The following is a 20590-nucleotide window of genomic DNA, read 5'->3' as shown; positions in this document are numbered from 1 at the left end:
CTTGATTTCAGCTCCACTTCCCTGTCCGCTCCCCATAACCCTTGACCCCCTTGTCATTCAAAAATCAGTCCATCTCCTCCTTAAATATATTCAATGTCCCAGCCTCCACAGCTCTCTGGGGCAGAGAATTCCAAAGATTCATGACCCTGAGAGAAGAAATCCCTTCTCATCTCCGTTTTAAATGGGTGGCCCCTTATTCTGAAACTACGCTCCCTAGTTCTAGATTCCCCCACGAGGGGAAACATCCTCACTGCATTTACCCTGTCAAGCCCCCTCAGAAGCTTATACGTTTATCACGTTTATACAATGGAGTTTCACGATAATTTATAGTGTAAATGATCTATCGCAAGATTCACAGGCTGGAAAGCTGCACAGTGAGCAAGTTAATAGGACACAAACCACCATTTTGTAAGATATACAAATACCATGTTATGCTGAAGTGCACAGATAGCATGTTATGGTGAAATGCGCAGTATAGCGAGAATATGATTTTCTCTACACTTTGCGTATTTGGGAATTCAATGGGATTTTTCTTAAGCAGGAATGCCACTTGTTTTTCTTAATCTTAACGTAAATCTAACTTTGCTTGATGATTTCCAGTAAATTCGCTATGACATTGCTGGTGGATAATTAGGAGAGGAGAATGCAGTGTTTCGTCTCGGGGACCTGCACTAAGCAGATGTTGCTGCTCTGTTTCTAATCAAAGTCTTTCCGTTGTTTTTGAAAGCTTCATTATCTGTTGGATTTGGGCCTGGATCCTGGGAGCACTCGGGGTGTGCTGCAGGCATGCTAGGCGGAGGTTAGACAGTTCAGCTGTATTGTTTGTGGAGCATTTCGTGTTTGAGATGGAATGCATTTGGGGTGTTCAAGGAAACTTCACTGCTTCTGCAGCTCATATGCCCATGTTGGGGGTGCCCAGTATGCATTGCAATGCGAAGTGAGTGGAGGCCCATGGAAAAGCGACACTATGGTCATTGTGTGTCTCTGTGTTTGTCTTATTGTGTTACTTTCTTATTGTGTCTATAACTCTCCTTTTTGTCTGATTTTCTCTCTGTTACTCTCTCCCTCTATCTCTCTTACTGTATCTATTTCTCTGTTTATCTCTCTGCTAACACTCACTGCTTCTGGGGATTTCCATTACTGTGATTTTTGCCAGCTGCCCTTGCAAACTATTGCCCCATCTCCAACATTCCTGAATGTGTTGTCGCCTCCCAAATCCGTGCCAATATTTCCCGTAATTCTATATTTGAATCCCTCCAATCTGGTTTCCGCGCCTGCCACAGTACCGAAACGGCTCTCATCAAGGCAAAGGCAAAGGCAAACTATCCCTCCTCTTCCTTCTTGACCTGTCTGCAGCCTTTGACACGGTTGACCACTCTGTCCTTCTCCAACACCTCTCCACCGTCATCCAGCTGGGTGGGACTGCACTCGTCTGGTTCCATTCTTATCTATCTAACTGTAGCCAGACAATTACCTGCAACGGCTTCCCAACCCTGCATCATTACCTCTAGTGTCCCCCCAGGATCTATCCTTGGTGCCCTCCTATTTCTCATCTATATGCTGCCCCTTGGTGACATCATCCAAAAACACAACATCAGTTTCCACATGTATGCTGATGCCATCCATCGCTACCTCACTACCACTTCTCTCGACCCTTCCAAGGTCTCTAAATTGTCAGACTGTTTGTCCGACATCCAGATCTGGATGAGCAGAAATTTTCTCCAATTAAATATGGGGAAGACCGAAGCCATTGTTTTCGGTCCCCACCACAAACTCCATTCCCGAGCCAGTGACTCCATCCCTCTCCCCAATTTTTGTCTGAGGCTGAACCGGACTGTTCGCAACCTTGGTGTCATATTTGACCCTGAAATGAGCTTTCAACCATATATCTGCAGCATAACTTAGACCGCCTATTTCCACCTCCGTAACATCGCCCGTGACCACCCTTGCCTCACTCAGCTCACCTGCTGCTGAAGCCCTCATCCATGCCTTTGTTACCTCTAGACTTGACTATTCCAATGCACTCCTGGCTGGCCTCCCACATTCTACCCTACATAAACTAGAGGTGATCCTAAACTGGGCTGCCCGTGTCCTAACTCGCACCAAATCCCACTCACCCATCACCCTTGTGCTCGCTTAACCATTGGTGGCCATGCCCTCTGTTGCCTGGGCACTTAAACTCTGGAATTCCCTCATTAACCTCCCTACCTCTTTTTCCTCCTTCAAGACGCTCCTTAAAACCTACCTCTTTGATCAAGCATTTGGTCATGGGATATAATCAGGGATGCTCAAGAGGACAGAATTAGAGGAGCACAGACATCTCTGGGGGGATTGTGGGGCTGGAGGAGATTACAGAGATAGGGAGAGGCGAGGCCATGGAGGGATTTGAAAACAAGGATGAGAATTTTGGCTTAACCGAAAGCCAATGTCAGTCAGCGAGCACAAGGATGATGGGTGAGTGGGACTTGATGCGAGTTAGGACACGGGCAGCCGAGTTTAGGATCACCTCTAGTTTACATAGGGTAGAATGTGGGAGGCCAGCCAGGAATGCATTGGAATAGTCAAGCCTAGAGGTAACAAAGGCATGGATGAGGGCTTCAGCAGCAGATGAGCTGAGGCAAGGGTGGTGACGGGCGATGTTAGAGGTAGAAATAGGCGGTCTAAGTTATGCTGCCAATAAAGGGAGTGAGCAAACGAGCAAGGAGCATCCAAAACAATTACTGAACAGAAAGTAACAAGAGCATGCACAGCCGCAGAATGATTTACATTTACGAATTCCTAATTTTTTTTAAATGAGTTAATTATGAAATAAGTTATTTTTAGGCGTATCAATGGAACGACTGAGGAAGTGTTATAGTGGCAATAATGCTGTGATATTTTTTGGCAGAATAGCCATTTTTGATTGAATATGATTTGTCTTTGTTATGACTGAATCAATTAGGATTTACACCAGAGACACAGTTCTGGGACTGAATTGGTTGAAAGCACAGTGACCTCTGGCTACTGATTGACTGAAGTTTTGCGGTGATTGCTGAAAGGTAGAGCAGCCCATGGTGGCCAGAGTGACTAAGACACACTACCATACAAATGTAATGGCCTTGAAATTCCTCAGGGGTCAGCCAGAATCTCTCTAGAACTCTGGCAAGAATCTGACAGAATGCACTGGAAAACAGCAGGGACCATTTGTGTCATCTCTACCGTTTCCTGGGTTTTCCAGGCAGCCATGCCTTTGCATAGCAAATGATTTTGGGAGTGAGGACTCCCCTTGCTGGGAGATACCATTTCTCTGGCTCAGCCGGGACCTGGTATAGGACTGGAGGCCAGTAATGACGAATGAGAGGAGGTGTACTGGCCTGGTGATGGAGTGAGGTGGGGCTCGTTGCCAAGGAAGCAGCTAGACCCATGAACACTGTTGGGAAAAAAGTTGGGATCAGCCCAATAATTGGGGGGTTGTGGGTGGAAAGAACGGAGAGAAGGATGAACTGAAGGAAATCCTTATTAGTCAGGAAATTGTGTTAGGGAAATTGATGGGATTGAAGGCCGATAAATGCCCAGGGCCTGATGGGCTGCTTCCCAGAGTACGTAAGGAAGTGGCTCTAGAAATAGTGGATGCATTGGTGGTCATTTTCCAACATTCTATAGACTCTGGATCAGTCCCTATAGATTGGAGGGTAGATAAAAAGGAGGGAGAGAGAGAACAGGGAATTATAGACCGGTTAGCCTGACATCAGTAGTGGGGAAAATGTTAGAATCAATTATTAAAGATGTAATAGCAGCGCATTTGGAAAGCAGTGACAGGATCGGCCCAAGTCAGCATGGATTTATGAAAGGGAAATCATGCTTGACAAGTCTTCTAGAATTTTGAGAGGATGTAACTAGCAGAGTGGACGAGGGAAAACCAGTGGATGTGATGGATTTGGACTTTCAAAAGGCTTTTGACAAGGTCCCACAGAAGAGATTAGTGTGTAAAATTAAGGCACATGGTGTTGGGGGGGTTCTATATTGAATTGGATAGAGAACTGGTTGGCAGACAGGAAGCAAAGAGTAGGAATAAACAGGTTCTTTTCAGAATGGCAGGCAGTGACTAATGGGTACGGCAAGGTTCAGTGCTGGGACCCCAGCTATTTACAATATACATTAATGATTTAGACCAAGGAATTGAATGCAATATCTCCAAGTTTTTAAGATGACACTTAGCTGGGTGGCAGTGTGAGCTGTGAGGAGGATGCTAAGAGGCTGCAGGGTGACTTGGACAGGTTAGGTGAGTGGGCAAATGCATGGCAGATGCAGTATAATGTAGATAAATGTGAGGTTATCCACTTTGGTGGCAAAAACAGGAAGGCAGAATATTATCTGAATGGTGACAGATTAGGAAAAGGGGAGGTGCAATGAGACCTGGGTGCCATGGTACATCAGTCATTGAAAGTTGGCATGCAGGTACAGCAGGTGGTGGAGAAGGCAAATGGCATGTTGGCCTTCATAGCGAGAGGATTTGAGTATAGGAGCAGGGATGTCTTACTGCAGTTGTACAGGGCCTTGGTGAGGCCACACCTTGAATATTGTGTACATTTTTGGTCTCCTAATCTGAGGAAGGACATTCTAGCTATTGAGGGAATGCAGCGAAGGTTCACCAGACTGATTCCCGGGATGGCAGGATTGACATAAGAAAGAAAGAATGGATCGACTAGGCTTATATTCACTGGAATTTAGAAGAATGAGAGGGGATCTCATAGAAATTCTGATGGGATTGGACAGGTTAGATGCAGGAAGAATGTTCCCGATGTTGGGGAAATCCAGAACCAGGGGTCACAGTCTAAGGATAAGGGGTAAGCCATTTAGGACTGAGATGAGGAGAAACTTCTTCACTCAGAGAATTGTGAACCTGTGAAATTCTCTACCACAGAAAGTTGTTGAGGCCAGTTCAAAAGGGAGTTAGATGTGGCCCTTACGGCTAAAAGTATCAAGGTATGGAGAGAAAGCAGGAGTGGGGTACTGAAGTTGCATGATCAGCCATGATCATATTGAATGGTGGTGCAGGCTTGAAGTGCCGAATGGCCTACTCCTGCACCTATTTTCTATGTTTCTAAGACTCCATGATTTTGGGAAGGTCATTGCGGGGGGGGGGGGGGGGGGGGACGGGAAGGGGTTCCCATGGCAGTCAGGCACTGGATTTTTTTTTGCCTGCGTAGGGCTGGTGGGCACCAAAAATGGAAGCATAGTACAGGTTGAACCTCCTTTATCCGGAATCTGGCCTGTTTGGTATAAGGGATTTTGCCGGATGACGGGTGGTCACATTAAATTGGATGGTACAGGTGCTGAGCAAGGGGATATTGGTGCTGGCTGGCTTGGGGCTGAGAGTGCGGCAGAGAATCATTGGTGGGGGGGGGAGGGGGGGTGGATTGTGAGGTCAGACCAGTGATTTCGGGAGTTGGCAGTGAGGAAGGACTTCAACTTGTTCATGTCGGAGTTCTGCGCATACGCCACCCGGTGGCCGTGAATGGTTCTGGACGAGGGGTGGTTCTGGATAAGGAAGTTCTGGATAAGGGAGGTTCAACCTGTATCTTAAGCACTCATTGGCCCCATGCAAATTGGGTTCCTACAGCAGGGTAAAACCAGGAAGATATCTCACAGCATAGGGAGTTCACCAGCATGATCCTAGAGTAATTAGGATTGTCGCCTGCGGATCTTCGGGGCCAAGCTTTTTAATATAGCTAAGTACTGGCTGAGCTATGAAGGAGCGGAGCCAGCTGGATCTCAGAACACATTTGTATCAAAAGCAAATGTCTGTCTCTGAACCTCCCCCAGGACTTGCTTAGTTTTCATCTTTGAACAATCCAGACCAGCCAATTTGCCTCCGAAATTTATGTTGTTCAGCTCTTGTAAAGCAATTCTTTCTGTCTCCCGATATCAAAGCAGCGCATGGAACCTGGCTTAGAATTCCTGCAGTTTGCTGCTTTTTGTTAAATAACTTATAATATGGAAGAAGAGTAGGGACTGGAGGTGACGTGCATAACGGGAACCTCATTTTACAAGCTTCCAGAAATATTTTAATGACATTACTATAAAGCGTTTTGTGTCCTTTATGCAATATAACTATATTATGAAGCACGTTTTCACACAAAAGGTGGTGGAAATCTGAAATTATTTCCCCTTTAAGGATGTGGATGCTGGGTCAATTGAAATTTGCAAGACTGAGATCGATAGATTTTTGTTAGAACATAAGAAATAGGAGCAGGAGTTGGCCATACGGCCCCTCGAGCCTGCTCCGCCATTCAATAAGATCATGACTGATCTGATCATGGACACAGCTCCACTTTCCCGCCCGCTCCCCATAACCCCTTATCGTTTAAGAAACTGTTTATTTCTAAGTTATTCAATGTCCCAGCTTCCACAGCTCTCTGAGGCAGCGAATTCCACAGATTTACAATCCTCTGAGAGAAGAAATTTCTCCTCATCTCTGTTTTAAATGGTCGGCCCCTTATTCTAAGATCATGCCCTCTAGTTCTAAGTCTCCCCCATCAGTGGAAACATCCTCTCTGCATCCATCTTGTCAAGCCCCCTCATAATCTTATGTGCTTGGTAGTCTGTCGTTAGCCTTAATGCAATCTTTGTAGCGCTTGCGGGGGCGCCCCTGGTGTCTTCGGCCTTCACAGAGCTCGCCGTGAAGAAGCCGACGAGGGATCCTTGACTCATCCATGCGGATGACATGTCCAGCCCACCGGAACTGGGCTCGCATGATCATCACCTCGATGCTAGTTGATTGTGCTCTCTCCAGAACCTCAAAGTTTGACACCCGGTCTTGCCAGCATATGTGGAGTATAGATCTGAGACTGCGCATATGGAAAGCTTCAAACTTTTTGATGTGACGCCTGTAGGGTGTCCAGGTCTCACATCCATAAAGGAGAGATGAGAGAACGACTGCTCTATACACCGACAGTTTAGTTAACAGTCGGATGTGGTGGTGACTCAACACATTAGTGCGCAAGCGACCAAGTGCCTGGCTGGCTTTACAGATCCTTGCATCAAGATCCTTGTCCAAGGACCCATCACTTGATATGGTGCTGCCAAGGTACTTGAAGCTGTCCACTGTCTTTAGTTGTATACTGCCGATGGAGACTGTTGGAGCAGGTGCTGTGGTGCCAGGGGCAGGCTGATAGAGAACCTCGGTTTTACTAAAGCTGATGGTTAGGCCAAACAGTTCTGTTTGCTGAGTATGAATTGTAGGTCACTCTCCTGGTGTGCCATAAGGGTGCAGTCGTCAGCAAAGAGTGTCTCTAGGATGAGTCGTTTCCGTACTTTGGTCTTTGCAGCAAGGCGGCAGAGGTCGAACAGCGAACCATCTAATCGATATTTCAGGTAGACCCCAAACTCCAAGTCTTTTATGGCATAGTTCAAGACACAGGTAAAGAATAGGTTGAACAGAACTGGAGCGAGTACACAACCTTGTTTCACTCCATTTGAGATGGCAAATGGGGCCGTGGTTGTGCTGTCTGAGAGTACTTCACCCGTCATGTTGCCATGAAACAGCTCGATGACGTGGACAAACTTCCTTGGACACCCAAGTTTCGTCAAGATTGACCACAGCACTGCTCTGTTGACAGTATCAAAGGCCTTAGGTGAGGTCAATAAATACAACACACAGGTCCATAATTCTGCTCAATGCACTTCTCCTGCAGTTGCCTGAGTGCAAAGATCATGTCTGTTGTGCTCCGACCAGGTCGAAAGCCACATTGTGTTTCTGGAAGATTTGCTTCTGAGACACTAGCTATCAGTCGGTTCAGCACTATGCGGGCGATGATCTTCCCAGCATTAAGGATGTAAAGATCACAAGAGCCATGCAGGGAGCAGAATGCTGGACAGATCACCGTCTAGTCAGATCCAGCTGTACATTGCTCCACTTCAGCGCAAGCGTCCAAAACCGAGCAGAAGTGCGTTTAACACAGCTAGGCTGAAGCATCAGTGCTACTGTGAGCAGTTCCAGGATGACCTCGATAACAGGCTGATGTCTCACGGACCGCTCACTGGCAACACCACACAGAAGTGGACAAAGCTCAAACAGATGGTGACAGACTCAGCAAAGACAACTCTTGGACTTAAAAAGAAGGTACATCAAGACTGGTTCGATGAAAACAACGTTGAGATCTGAAAGACGCTGGATGAATAGAAAAAAGCATATCTAAAATGGCAAAATGACCCTTCCTCAATTTCCAAGAGGGACTGCTACAGACACATGCAGAGCAAAGCACAGAGAAACCTTCGCCAGATGCAAGATAAATAGTGGCAGACAAAAGCAGAGGAAGTGGAACATTATGCTGAAACTCACAATACAAAGATGTTCTTCAGCGCCATCAAGTCAGTCTATGGACCATCAAAACACAGTACCACTTCACTCCTTTCAGCAGATGGCAGCACTTTGATCAAAGACAGGATTGGCATAAATGAGAGGTGGAGAGGACACTTCAGCAATCTTCTTAATAGACTTCAATAGTGAATGAAGAAGCACTTGACTCCATACCCCAGTAACCTATCAAAGAAGATCTTGATCTTCCTCCCAGCATGGACGAAGTAAAGAAAGCCATCAACCAGATGAGTACAGGAAAGGCTCCAGGAAAGAATGGAATCCCTGCCGAAATCTACAAGGCAGTAGGCCCAGCAACTCTCGAGGCCTTTCATGACATAATAACCAGCATCTGGGAAGAGGAAGACATGCCACATGACTTTCATGACCCTATGATAGTTTCCCTCTATAAGAACAAGGGCAACAAAGCAGACTGTGGCAATTACAGAGGAATATCGCTTCTGTCCATTGCTGGGAAGATCATCGCCCGCATAGTGCTGATCATCATAATCTTATACATTTCGATAAGATCACCTCTCATTCTTCTGAATTCCAATGAGTAGAGGCCCAGCCTACTCAACCTTTCCTCGTAAGTCAACTCCCTCATCCCAGAATCAACCTAGTGAACCTTCTCTGAACTGCCTCCAAAGCAAGTACATCCTTTCGTACCAAAACTGCACGCAGTATTCCAGGTGTGGCCTCACCAATATCTTATATAGCTGTAGCAAGACTTCCCTGGTTTTATACTCCATCCTCTTTGCAATAAAGGCCAAGATACCATTGGCCTTTCTGATCACTTGCTATACCTGCATACTATCCTTTTGTGTTTCATGCACAAGTACCCCCAGGTCCCGCTGTACTGCGGCACTTTGCAATTGTTCTCCATTTAAATAATAATGATTTTGGATTTTTTCTGCCAAAGTGCATGACCTCACACTTTCCAACATTATACTCCATCTGCCAAATTTTTCCCCACACACTTAGATTGTCTATGTCCTTTTGCAGATTTTGTGTGTCCTCCTCACACATTGCTTTTCCTCCCATTTTTGTATCGTCAGCAAACTTGGCTATGTTATACTCAGTCCCTTCTTCCAAGTCGTTAATATAGATTGTAAATAGTTGGGGTCCCAGCACTGATCCCTGCGGCACCTCACTAGTTACTGGTTGCCAACCAGAGAATGAACCATTTATCCCGACTCTCTGTTCTCTGTTAGTTAGCCAATCCTTTATCCATGCTAATATAATGCTCCCAACCCTGGTTACTGAAGGATATGGAACAAAGGTGGGTAAAAGCAGCGTAAGGCACAGATCACCCATGATCGAGTTGAATGGTGGAGCAGGTTCGAAGGACTCAATGGCCTACTCCTGTCCCTATGTACGAATGGCTTAGTGTCTGTTGGTGTGTGCATATTCTTGTGTTATACAGAATACTTTTTCTCCGTCACAACAGAAGCAATTAGTTAATGCAGCTTTCTCCAAATTTCTTCTGTCCTCTCCCAAAAGTGATGAGTGAGACGGCAGCATGAATCTACTGCAGCAGCGAATCCACAGGAGCATGAATCCAGAGGAGCCATCAGCCCCCCAGCACCTCTCCCAAGTGGCCACTCCTTATTTATGAACTTGCACGATGATGGGGGGGGTAGAGGGCGAGCTGAAGCACTGACATGTCCACATACAAATGTGGAAACACTCACATTTCCATCAGAGATCATTAGGCAATGATTAAGACTGGCTCAATTTTCCCGCCCTGGTCCGCTGACACCAGGATCAACTGTCGCGCCTCCACCTCACTCTGTTACAGACCAGAGATCAAATTCGGGACCTTCCTAGTCTGTATTTCTCAGGATTACCTCGAATATACGGCACAGAAACAGGCCATTTGGCCCAACCAGTCCATATGGTGTTTATGCTCCACTCGAGCCGCCTCTCATCTTTCATCATTTAAATCTATTAGCATAACCCTCTATTCCCTTCGCCCTCATATGCTTGACTCGCCTCCCCTTGAATACATCTATACGATTAGCTTTAACCACTCCATGTGGTAGCAAGCGCCATATTCTTCTGAATTCCCTATCAGATTTCTTGGTGACTATCATCGTTCTAGTTGTGCTCTTCCCCACAAGTGGAAACATTCTCTGTATCCAGTTTATCAAAACCTTTCATAATTTTAAAGACCTCTATTAGGTCACCCCTCAGCCTTCTTTTTTCAAAAGAAAAAGAGACCCAGTCTGTTCATCCTTTCCTGATATGTATATCCTCGCATTTCTTATATCATCCCGGTAAATATTTTCTGCACCCTCTCCAATGCCTCTATATCCTTTATATAATATGGTGACCAGAACTGTGCGCAGTACTCGGTGTGGTCTAATTAAGGTTCGATACAGGTTTAGCATAACGTCCCAACGTTTCAGTTCTATACCTCTAGAAATAAACCCTAGTGCTGGGTTTGCTTTTTTATTGCCTTGCTAACCTGTGGCACAACTTTCAGTGATTTGTGTATTTGTACTGCGAGATCCCTTTGTTCCTCTACCCCACCTAGACTCGCACCCTCCAAATAATAAGTGGCCTCTCTATTCTTCCTACCAAAATGTAATACCTCACATTTATCTCGGTTGAACTTCATTTGCCAATATGCCCATTTTGCAAGTTTATTAATGTCCTCCTGTAATTTATTGCCGTCCTCCTCAGTATTGACGATTCCCCCCCGCCCCTCCCCCACTCTCCAGTTTGGTAACATCTTTCCTCTAATCAATTCAGTTCTACATCACCGTTCATTCTGCTCCTTTTATCTTTTGTTAAATTGGAAATCTGAAATACTAAAGCCTAAAGACACACTATTTGATGCTGTACTAGTAGCTGGTACAAAACTTTTCCTTTGATCTTCTATTACACTAGGCATATGAGAGTGAAGATCAAAAGAAACATTTTGATTCTGACACAAACAGCATTATGAACTAATGGTATTATAATCAGGCAGTGGTGTCACAGTGATCCAAAGTATTATAAAACTCTGAAGCAACTTGCTAAACAATGGTTAATTAACCAAGAGAATACCAATTACTTACGTATTTGTTGGTAAGTTTCAGAGGCCCAATAGTAATGGAGGAAAGCACAGAATCTTAGACTAAATCCTGCAGAACCTCCAAAACAATCAGAAAATGCTGGTTGTTGAGTCACTGGCCTTCTGGAGTAAAAGATCCATTAGCGGCTGTCACCCATATATCCGGCATGCCACATGCCATTTAATTTTCAAAATATGCCGACAGATTTTGTCAGAGAGCATTTGAAAAATGCATTGTGCCGACAAATATTGCAATACTCACCAAATAAAGTAAATTTAAAAAATGATATAATTTTGATGCAAAACTGACTCGTAAGCATAATATGCACTGAGTAAACAGAGGGATATTTGAAGGTGATATCCAATTTAAGATCGTTTCATCAACAACCATCTAACATTTCAATCTAAAAACCTCCAAATGAATGAGCAATTTCCCTGATTTAGTCATTTCATTTAATGAGCAAAATCACTGCACTTTCTTTCTAATTAAGTTGCTGAACATTTAACACAGACTTTACTCAATCATTAACAAACATGTCAGTTGAAATTTGCCAGTCATTTTTCAAACTCCAGTTCTGGTGTGCCTAATTTAATTCCTCCCATATTGAAATAAACATAATTCACTGAATCTTTATGCCCCAAATCTTAAACTTGATATATTTTAAAAAATCTCTTCTAAATTTCACTACCGGATTAATAATAAATTAAATTAAAATCTCCCATGGTCAATCTGATTGCTTATATTAAATTTAATTACATGTCAATGGCACATATATAAAGGGAAATTTTCCACTTCAGTGCATCTGGCACATGCTAGGAACACATATCTGGAAATTATACAGCCCCAATCAATGGTTTTCCACCCATTAATTTTAGTGACCAGAAAATCACAGACTGGAGGCACACTTGATATGTGCTCCCAGCATGCATCAGGAATGTCAAAGCAGAAAATCTTCAATGTGATTTTCAGGAGTCCCAAGCTTATGTTTTTGATGTGAATCCGTTATTGCATCTGGTTCAATGTAGGATATATATTGTGGTACCAATGAACCAAGTGACTATTGTGAAATCTTACAGTACGATACTGTGTTGAGATCTTGTCTAGTACAGCACTCAAAAGCACAAAATAAATTCTATCTACAACAGATGGAGACAGAAGAAGAGAAAATGTCTTCTTTGGGTTCTCATTTGTCAATGTTGCAGAGGAAACTTCACTATTAAATGTTGGGTATTCCTCGGGGAGTGCAAATGATCCATGACTCATGAATTATGGTCTTGCATGAGTATAAAAGCGCCTGTAAATTACAATCCCAAGTGAAATATTTGCTTGATACGATGGGTCTGTATTCCCTTGCAGACTCTTGACGAGTGTGTGGAATGGCTTTATGTGCTAGAATGTCACATGCACTTTCTGATTGAGTGCCAAACATCACGTGCGATACACCGTTCCTATTTTTGCCTGTGTGAAAGATAAATCATTTCGGGAATAGAATAGTGTTCAAGAACAGCTTGCTCTTTCCTGGTTCTCCTCCGCTCACTCATTTCATTGTAGGTTACAAAGATTAGACCAGCCTTGAGTTTGAAGATTTGGTGCAGTTCAAATGTGCAAAATCTATACTGCATCAAACAATATTAAAACCACCCACATAAATCCTCAATTTCTCTGCAGGATCCTGCCAATGGTATTCTGTGTAGGCTTAGGAGTTTCTAGCTTGTGAGCAAAGACCTGTCCATTCAAGTGAAGTGATCCACATAAAACAATAGGGTTGGACTGTGATATAAACTTCCAACATAATATTGGGATCAAAATGACATACAGTACAACAATACTGAAATTGCTGGTATTTTTGAATGTCATATGAATGCAAGAATTGTGTCATCGGCCACAACTCACTCCAACGCAACTGTTTTATTTCACTTATAGTGCTGTTCAAGGAGAAAAACAAGTTGAGCTGATAGTGTGTTCTTGAAGAAAATTGAAGAATTTGCTGTCTCTTTGCTGGTTGAATGATGAGTATTTCTGCTTTTTAATGCGCTTATTACTTCTCCATTTGGTGAGATATCTGTATTCTGCGTTAAGCAACACATTTTTTGTCTTTGTGATGTCCTGTGTATGTTAGTTGCTTTACTAGCTTTTGGAGCCTTGAACCTATTTGTATTATTGTGCTTATGGTCTAAGTCTGGTCTAATCTGTGTTTTATCTGTATTGTCCTCTCTCCATTAGTGCCATTTAGGTTGGTGCAGATGTTGTGGGAATCTGTGTGACTGGACATGTTGCTGTGAATTATCTTGTGGAGTTTCTCACTGCATCCTTCGTCTTTATATTTTTGGTGGTATTGCTTACTTGCAAGATCAGAATGAGTTATATTGCTGTTAGTGCCTGTTAGAGGCAGTGTGAGTGATCTGGGAATTCAGTGAAAAGCAACAGGGACACAGAGAAAATGAACCCGAATGCGAGAACGGAGTTGAAAATGGACAGGGCCTCATGGCAAGTTGGTGAGAGTTACAATAAGTGAGTTGAAAAAAAGACTCGGACCACAGGGGAAGTGGCCAGAGGCCACAGTCAGGGAGCTGAAAGCACCACACATCACTATAAAAGTCATTTATAAGCGGATGGCCCAAACTAAGTAAGGTAAGAGACATTGGGATCACAGAGTACATACAGCACAAGGACCCAAGGGTCATGTGGAATTGTTTTTGAAATAAATTAATTTTATTTAGAGCTTGATAAAATTACTGATTATTTTTAATTCAACATCAACCTACACCATTGGTTTGGTGTACCTAATGCTCAGTTGGACCTTGGAGATGGACTTTGCGAGGACCAGGGCTGGGAGTTAATCATGCCAAATTGATAAGTAAAATACATTTGATCGCATGCGAACATACTTGGCTATGATTATGAGCGATCGAGATGTGTGACAAAAAAAGTGACAGAAAGGACTTTAACAGTTGCAGGAAATAAGTGTTACACTTTCAGAAAATACTTGCTATATGCAAAACTTCCAATTTATAACAAGCAAATGTCCGATGGGGTTGCTCACAGTGGGTCAGAGAATTCAATAAAATGTAGAAGTTTTAAGTGTGACTGTAATAGTGTAACAGGAAGTGTAACACTAACCAGAAGTAGGAGCTGCATGTTACCTACAAAAGAGCGCGAGACCTGACCTGAGCACCAACCTAAAAAAAAAAAAGCACTCCATGTTGATGAGCTGGAGTCTGAGCTTCAAACACTGCAATACATCAGGGAGGGGGAGAGTTACCTGGATGCTGTGTTCCAGGAGGCAGTCCCACCCCTTAGGTTAAATAATTCAGATTTGGTCCGTGGTCAGGGACAGGAGGGTTGTGACTACAAGCGAGGCAGGTATGGGGACCCAGGATGGAGTGATGGAGGAGCCGCAACCTTTGCTCTTGTCCAACAGGTTCGACGCTCTTACTCCTTGTGTGGACAAGAGCGGGGACTGCAGGGAGGATGAGCAAACTGACCACAGCACCGTGGTACAGGTGGCCATTCAAGTGGGGGGAGTAACATAGGAAGAAGAAAGAGGTTCCGCTGAGGGAGAATGAGCAGCAAGGGGCTAAATTAAAAAGCAGAACCACAAAAATAATAATCTTTGGATTACTACCTGAGCCATGAGCGAATTGGCGTGGGATAAATAAGATCAGAGAGATGAACGTGTGGCTCAAAGCATGTTGTGGGAGAAATGGGTTACGATTCCTGGCGCACTGGCATCAGTACTGGGGTAAGAGGGAGCTGTTCCATTGGGACGGGCTTCACTTAAACCATGCTGGGACTAGTGTCCTGGTGAATCGAATAACGAGGGCTGTAGAGAGAACTTTAAGCTAAATAGGGGGGACGGTTCAAGTGTGGAAATTTAAAAAGTCAAAGAGCAAGGAGAAGGCAACAGAGCAGGGTAGAGTTGGGGGAAATGATAACCAGAGTGTGACGGGAAGGGACAGAATGTATAAAAATAAGAGTGTATCAGAAAGTGGGGTCAAAGCAGGGAAATTTGGTAAAAAGACAAAATTAAAAGCTCTTTATCTGAATGCACGCAGCATTTGTAACAAGATAAATGAATTGATGGCACAAATAGATATGAATGGGTATGATCCAATAGCCATTACAGAGATGTGGTTGCAAGGTGACCCAGGCTGGGAACTGAATATTCAGGGGTATTTGACAATTCGGAATGACAGACAGAAAGGAAAAGGAGGTGGGGTAGCTCTGTTAATAAAGGATGAGATAAGGGCAATAGTGAGAAATGATATTGGCTCAGAAGATCAAGATATAGAGTCAGTTTGTGTGGAGATAAGAAATAATAAGGGGAAGTCGTCACTGGTGGGCATAGTCTATAGGCCCCCTAACAGTAGCTACACTGTTGGAGAGAGTATAAATCAAGAAATAATGGAAGCTTGTAAGAAAGGTACAGCAATAATAATAGGCGGTTTTAATCTTCATATTGATTGGACAAATCAAATTGGCCATGGTATCCTTGAGGAAGAGTTCATAGTGTACCCGGGATGGTTTGCTTGAACAGTACATTGTGGAACCAACCAGGGAGCAGGCTATCTTAGATCTGGTATTGTCTAATGAGACAAGATTAATAAATGATCTCATAGTAAAGGATCCTCTCGGAAAGAGTGATCATAGCATGGTTAAATTTCAAATTCAGTTGGAGGATAAGAAAGTTGGGTCTCAAACCAGAGTCCTGATCTTAAATAAAGACGATTACAAAGGTTTGAAGGCAAAGTTGGCGAAAGTGGACTGGGAAAATAAATTAAAGAGTAAATAAATTAAAGGTTGATAAGCAGTGGGAGACATTTAAGGAGATATTTCATAACTCTCAACAAAAATATATTCCAGTGAGAAGGAAAGACTTTAAGAGAAGGGATAACCATCCATGGCTAACTAAGGACGTAAAGGATTGTATCAAATTGAAAACAATGGCATACAGTGTAGCCAAGATTAGTGGGAGGCCAGAGGATTGGGAAAGTTTTAAAAACCTCAAAGGATGACTAAAAGAATTATAAAGATAGAGAAGATGGATCAAGAGAGTAAACGCACGAAAAATAAAAACAGATAGTAAGAGCTTCTACAGGTATATAAAAAGGACGAGGGTAGCTAATGTAAACGTTGGTCCCTTGGAAGATGAGACTGGGGAATTAATAATAGGGAACAGGGAAATGGCAGAGACTTTCAACAAATATTTTGTATTGGTCTTCACGGTAGAAGACACTAAAAACATCCCAATAGCGGATAATCAAGAGGCTATTAGGGAGGGGGGAACTTAATATAGTCACTATCACTAATGAAGTAGTACTCGGTAAAATAAAGGAACTAAAGGTGGACAAGTCCCCTGGACCTGATGGCTTCCATCCTAGGGTCTTAAAAGAAGTGGCTACAGAAATAGTGGATGGTTGTAATCTACCAAAATGTCCTAGATTCTGGGGCAGTCCCAGCGGATTGGAAAACTGCAAATATAACGCCCTTATTTAAAAAAGGAGGGAGGCAGAAAGCAGGAAACTATAGACCGGTTAGAATAACAACTGTCAGTGGGAAAATGCTGGAGTCCATTATTAAGGAAGCGGTAACAGGACATTCGGAAAATCAGAATACATAGTCCAGCAGAGTCAGTATGGTTTTTAAAACTTTGAAAAGGAAATCATGTTTGACAAATTTGCTGGAGTTCTTTGAGGATGTAACGAGCAGAGTGGATAAGGGGGAACCTGTGGATGTGGTGTATTTGGATTTCCAGAAGGCATTCGATAAGGCGCCACATAAAAGAGCTCACGGGATTAGGGGCAACATATTAGCATGGATAGAGGATTGGCTAACAAACAGAAAACAAAGAGTCGGCATAAATAGGTAATTTTCCGGTTGGCAAACAGTAACTAGTGGGGTGCCGCAGGGATCGGTGCTGGGGCCTCAACTATTTACAATCTATATTAATGAATTGGATGAAGGGACCGAGTGTAATGCAGCCAAGTTTTCTGATGATACAAAGATGGGTTGGAAAGCAAGTTGTGTGGAGGTTACAAACAATCTTCAAAGGGATATATAGACAGGCTAAGTGAATGGGCAAAAATTTGGCAGATGCAGTATAATGTGGGAAAGTGTGAGGTCATGCAGTTTGGCAGGAAAAATAAAAAAGCTAATTATTATTTAAATGGAGTCTACAAAATGCTGCAGTACAGAGAGACCTGGGGGTCCTTGTGCATGAAACACAAAAAGTTAGTATGCAGGTACAGCAAGTAATCAGGAAGGTAAATGGAATCTTGGCCTTTATTACAAGGGGCATGAAGTATAAAAGCAGGGACTTCCTGCTACAACTGTACAGGGTATTGATCAGACCACATCTATAAAAGTACTGCATATAGTTTTGGTCTTATTAAAGGAAGGATATACTTGCATTAGAGGCGGTTCAGAGAAGGTTCACTCGGTTGATTCCTGGGATGAAGGGGTTGACTTATGAAGAAAGGTTGAGCAGGTTGGGCCTTATTGGCGTTTAGAAGAACGAAAGGTGATCTTATTGAAACATATAAGATACCGAGGGGGCTCGACACAGAGAGGATGTTTCCCCTCATGGGGGGAATCTAGAACTAGGGGGCATAGTTTCAGAATAAGAGGTCGCCCATTTAGAACTGAGATGAGAAGGAATTTATTTCTCTCAGAGGGTCATAAATCTGTGGAATTCTCTGCCCCAGAGAGTTGAGGAGATTGGGTCATTGAATAAATTTTAGGTGGAGATACACAGATTTTTGAACGAGAAGCAAGTCAAGGGTTACGGGGAGCGGGCAGGGAAGTGGAGCTGAGCCCAAGTTCAGATCGGCTATTATCTTTTTTAATGGCCGAGCAGGCTCGAGTGGCCAAATGGCCTACTCCTGCTCCTATTTCTTAAGTTCTTATGCAACATATGTTATATTTTACATAGATTTTGGAGATGCAAATGTCCTCAACCACAGTCTTCTGAAAACTAAGTCAGGAGACAGGACGAAGAAGTACAATAGTAGTTATGGACAAAGTCTTTGGCCCAGGAATGAGATCACACGTTCATTCCACACTGGGAGAGCACTGTATGCCTCGATCTGTGACCGCTGTCCCAGCCATGGCTGCTGTCACCCCCTCCACCAGGAGGCGAAGGTTTGGCTATTTTCCCTGGCAACCGCCACCATCGGAATTTGAGCCCCACTGGTGGCATGTGGCTCCCATTGACAGTGCCCTCTCAGTTGTAGGAGAACAGCAATAAGGTTCACCCTTCCCTGGATTGTGATCCTTCCTGGATGCCGGTCGAACCGTTATCAAATGCACCCAACTGACGTTTGTTCAGACCTGGCATCCTCCTCACTCTGCCCCCACCCCACCCCCAGGGAACCTCCACCCTCGAGAGTGGAAAGAACAAAACGACTCATTTGTGATGTTAGAGGGAAGTACATGGGAAAGAATGTTAAATTACAACTCTTCAGTCTTGAAAACAAACATCTTAGGAAAAAAAAAACATGTAGAAGTACACAAGTTGCTTAATGGGAGAGAGAAAATAAACCCAAAACAGGACTTTGAGGTGTGTCAGGGCAGTAGGATGTGAACGGTTTCAAGGCTGTGAAGGGAAAATGTAAGAGAGACATCAGGAAGCATTTCTTTACAAAAAAAAAGGATCAATTGCAGCAATGGGTTGTCAGGAAGAGCGCTTGGGGCCAGGGCAATGGATGCATTTAAGAAACATTTAGACACAGCTGCGGAAGAGAGTAAGGTTAGTATTCTGGAAGGATAAGATCAAATGGGCTGAACTACCTTCTTCACCTTAATCTATCTTGTGATCTTGTGGTTATCAAATAAAAGTGTGTGTCAGTGTGCCGACTCAGATTGGCCACGCAGAAGTAGAATCAATATCTTTGCACTGGAATTGCACTGAGCTGGTTATTGACGATTCTCGTGCTGCCCATCAATCTGCAACATGTACATGGTGATGAACAAGCGCTGATAAACAGTGCCTTGTTATTGAAGACAGCTCTTGGCATGCAGTGATGATTCACAGATGGAACACCTCCATTGTGCAACGTTATATACCCATTCCTTCGAAGATGTACTTACACACAGTGCCCAGAGGATGCCTTGCCCACAATGAACCAAGTAACTCTGGTTTGGCCAAAATCAGCAACACGTACACAATTAACATGAGGCATCAAAGAGAAGGTGGCTCACTCATTCGAGCAGGTCTTACCTCACACTATCGTAAATTCTGTGGTGCTTACCAATCCCGCACCTCATTATTTCGGAGAATGCTGCCTAGATTTTTTTGGATCAGCTGCTAAGCTTGATTTTTGCTCCTGTAGAAAGTATCTATGCAGTTAGAACAATCTTTTCGTTAGTGTGTGCTTATACACTTATTTGTTTTGCTCACCTTTATTGTAAATGATTGATAGGCCTTGGATAACTTACCTGTGCATAGAAAAAATTTGGATTCTCCCACACTGACCTCTCCTTGGGGTGGCATGATATCAACTTGCAGTGCGGCTGAAAGAGGAGAAACAAAAGTGAGACAAATGAGCAAACACAGACTACTGGTGTGTCACATGGGCACGCACAAGACAAGTGTGACACATGAACACACGCACAATTAGTAATTATATGGCGCCTTTAATGTAGAAAGACATCAGAAGTACCACGGTGAATGGAAAGCAAAAGACTAGACACATGAACTCACATACCAGTGTGGCATGAAGATACAAAGACTACCAGTTTGAATAGTACACGGATACACAAATTACCAGTACAATGAGCAAATGCAACTCTTCAGAAAGGCAGAAAACCAGAAACCACTGTAAACAGCCTGATGGTTTTTATAGGGCTACAACACTTAGAAGGTTCATATCTGACCCATGCTCCCTTCAAGCTTGACTTCATACAGGGAGCAGTGGATCAATGAATTTTTACATGTATGTTCAACTTAAAGATGCTCAATCGTATTTCATATTTTATTCCACTGGTGTGCCTGGTAATTTCACTGTTCATAGATTTGATGGGCTGGATTTTCCCGTCCTTTATGTTCCGGGTATCGTCCCGGAGCGGCGTTGAGATCTCCTGCACCTTGTCGCGATCCTCCGGTCGGATTTTCTAGCGGTGTGGAGCAGCACCGCCGGGAAGAGCTGTGCCGGGTGTGCAACGCCCTGGTTGCTGCACCAGCAGTAGTTTT

General features: G+C 43.6%; 1 protein-coding gene across 10 annotated transcripts in view; it reads right to left on the bottom strand.

The window, feature by feature from the left end:
- The window catches only part of LOC139276426 (neural cell adhesion molecule 1-like), a 632849-nt gene that overhangs the window by 230322 nt on the left and 381937 nt on the right, over positions 1-20590 (bottom strand). For 9 of the 10 annotated variants that reach the window (XM_070894397.1, XM_070894399.1, XM_070894402.1 and 6 more), the window contains exon 2: positions 19837-19911. In XM_070894397.1, coding sequence (XP_070750498.1) covers positions 19837-19911 — 75 coding nt within the window. Of the gene's footprint in view, positions 1-19836; positions 19927-20590 lie in introns of all 10 variants that reach the window. The other variant, XM_070894396.1, reaches the window with a different exon arrangement.

The sequence above is a fragment of the Pristiophorus japonicus genome, chromosome 11 (genome assembly GCF_044704955.1).
Source record: "Pristiophorus japonicus isolate sPriJap1 chromosome 11, sPriJap1.hap1, whole genome shotgun sequence".
NCBI classification, from domain to species: Eukaryota; Metazoa; Chordata; class Chondrichthyes; family Pristiophoridae; genus Pristiophorus; species Pristiophorus japonicus.
The sequence above is the reverse complement of the archived record's forward strand: the minus strand, read 5'-3'. Positions and strand labels throughout refer to the sequence as shown.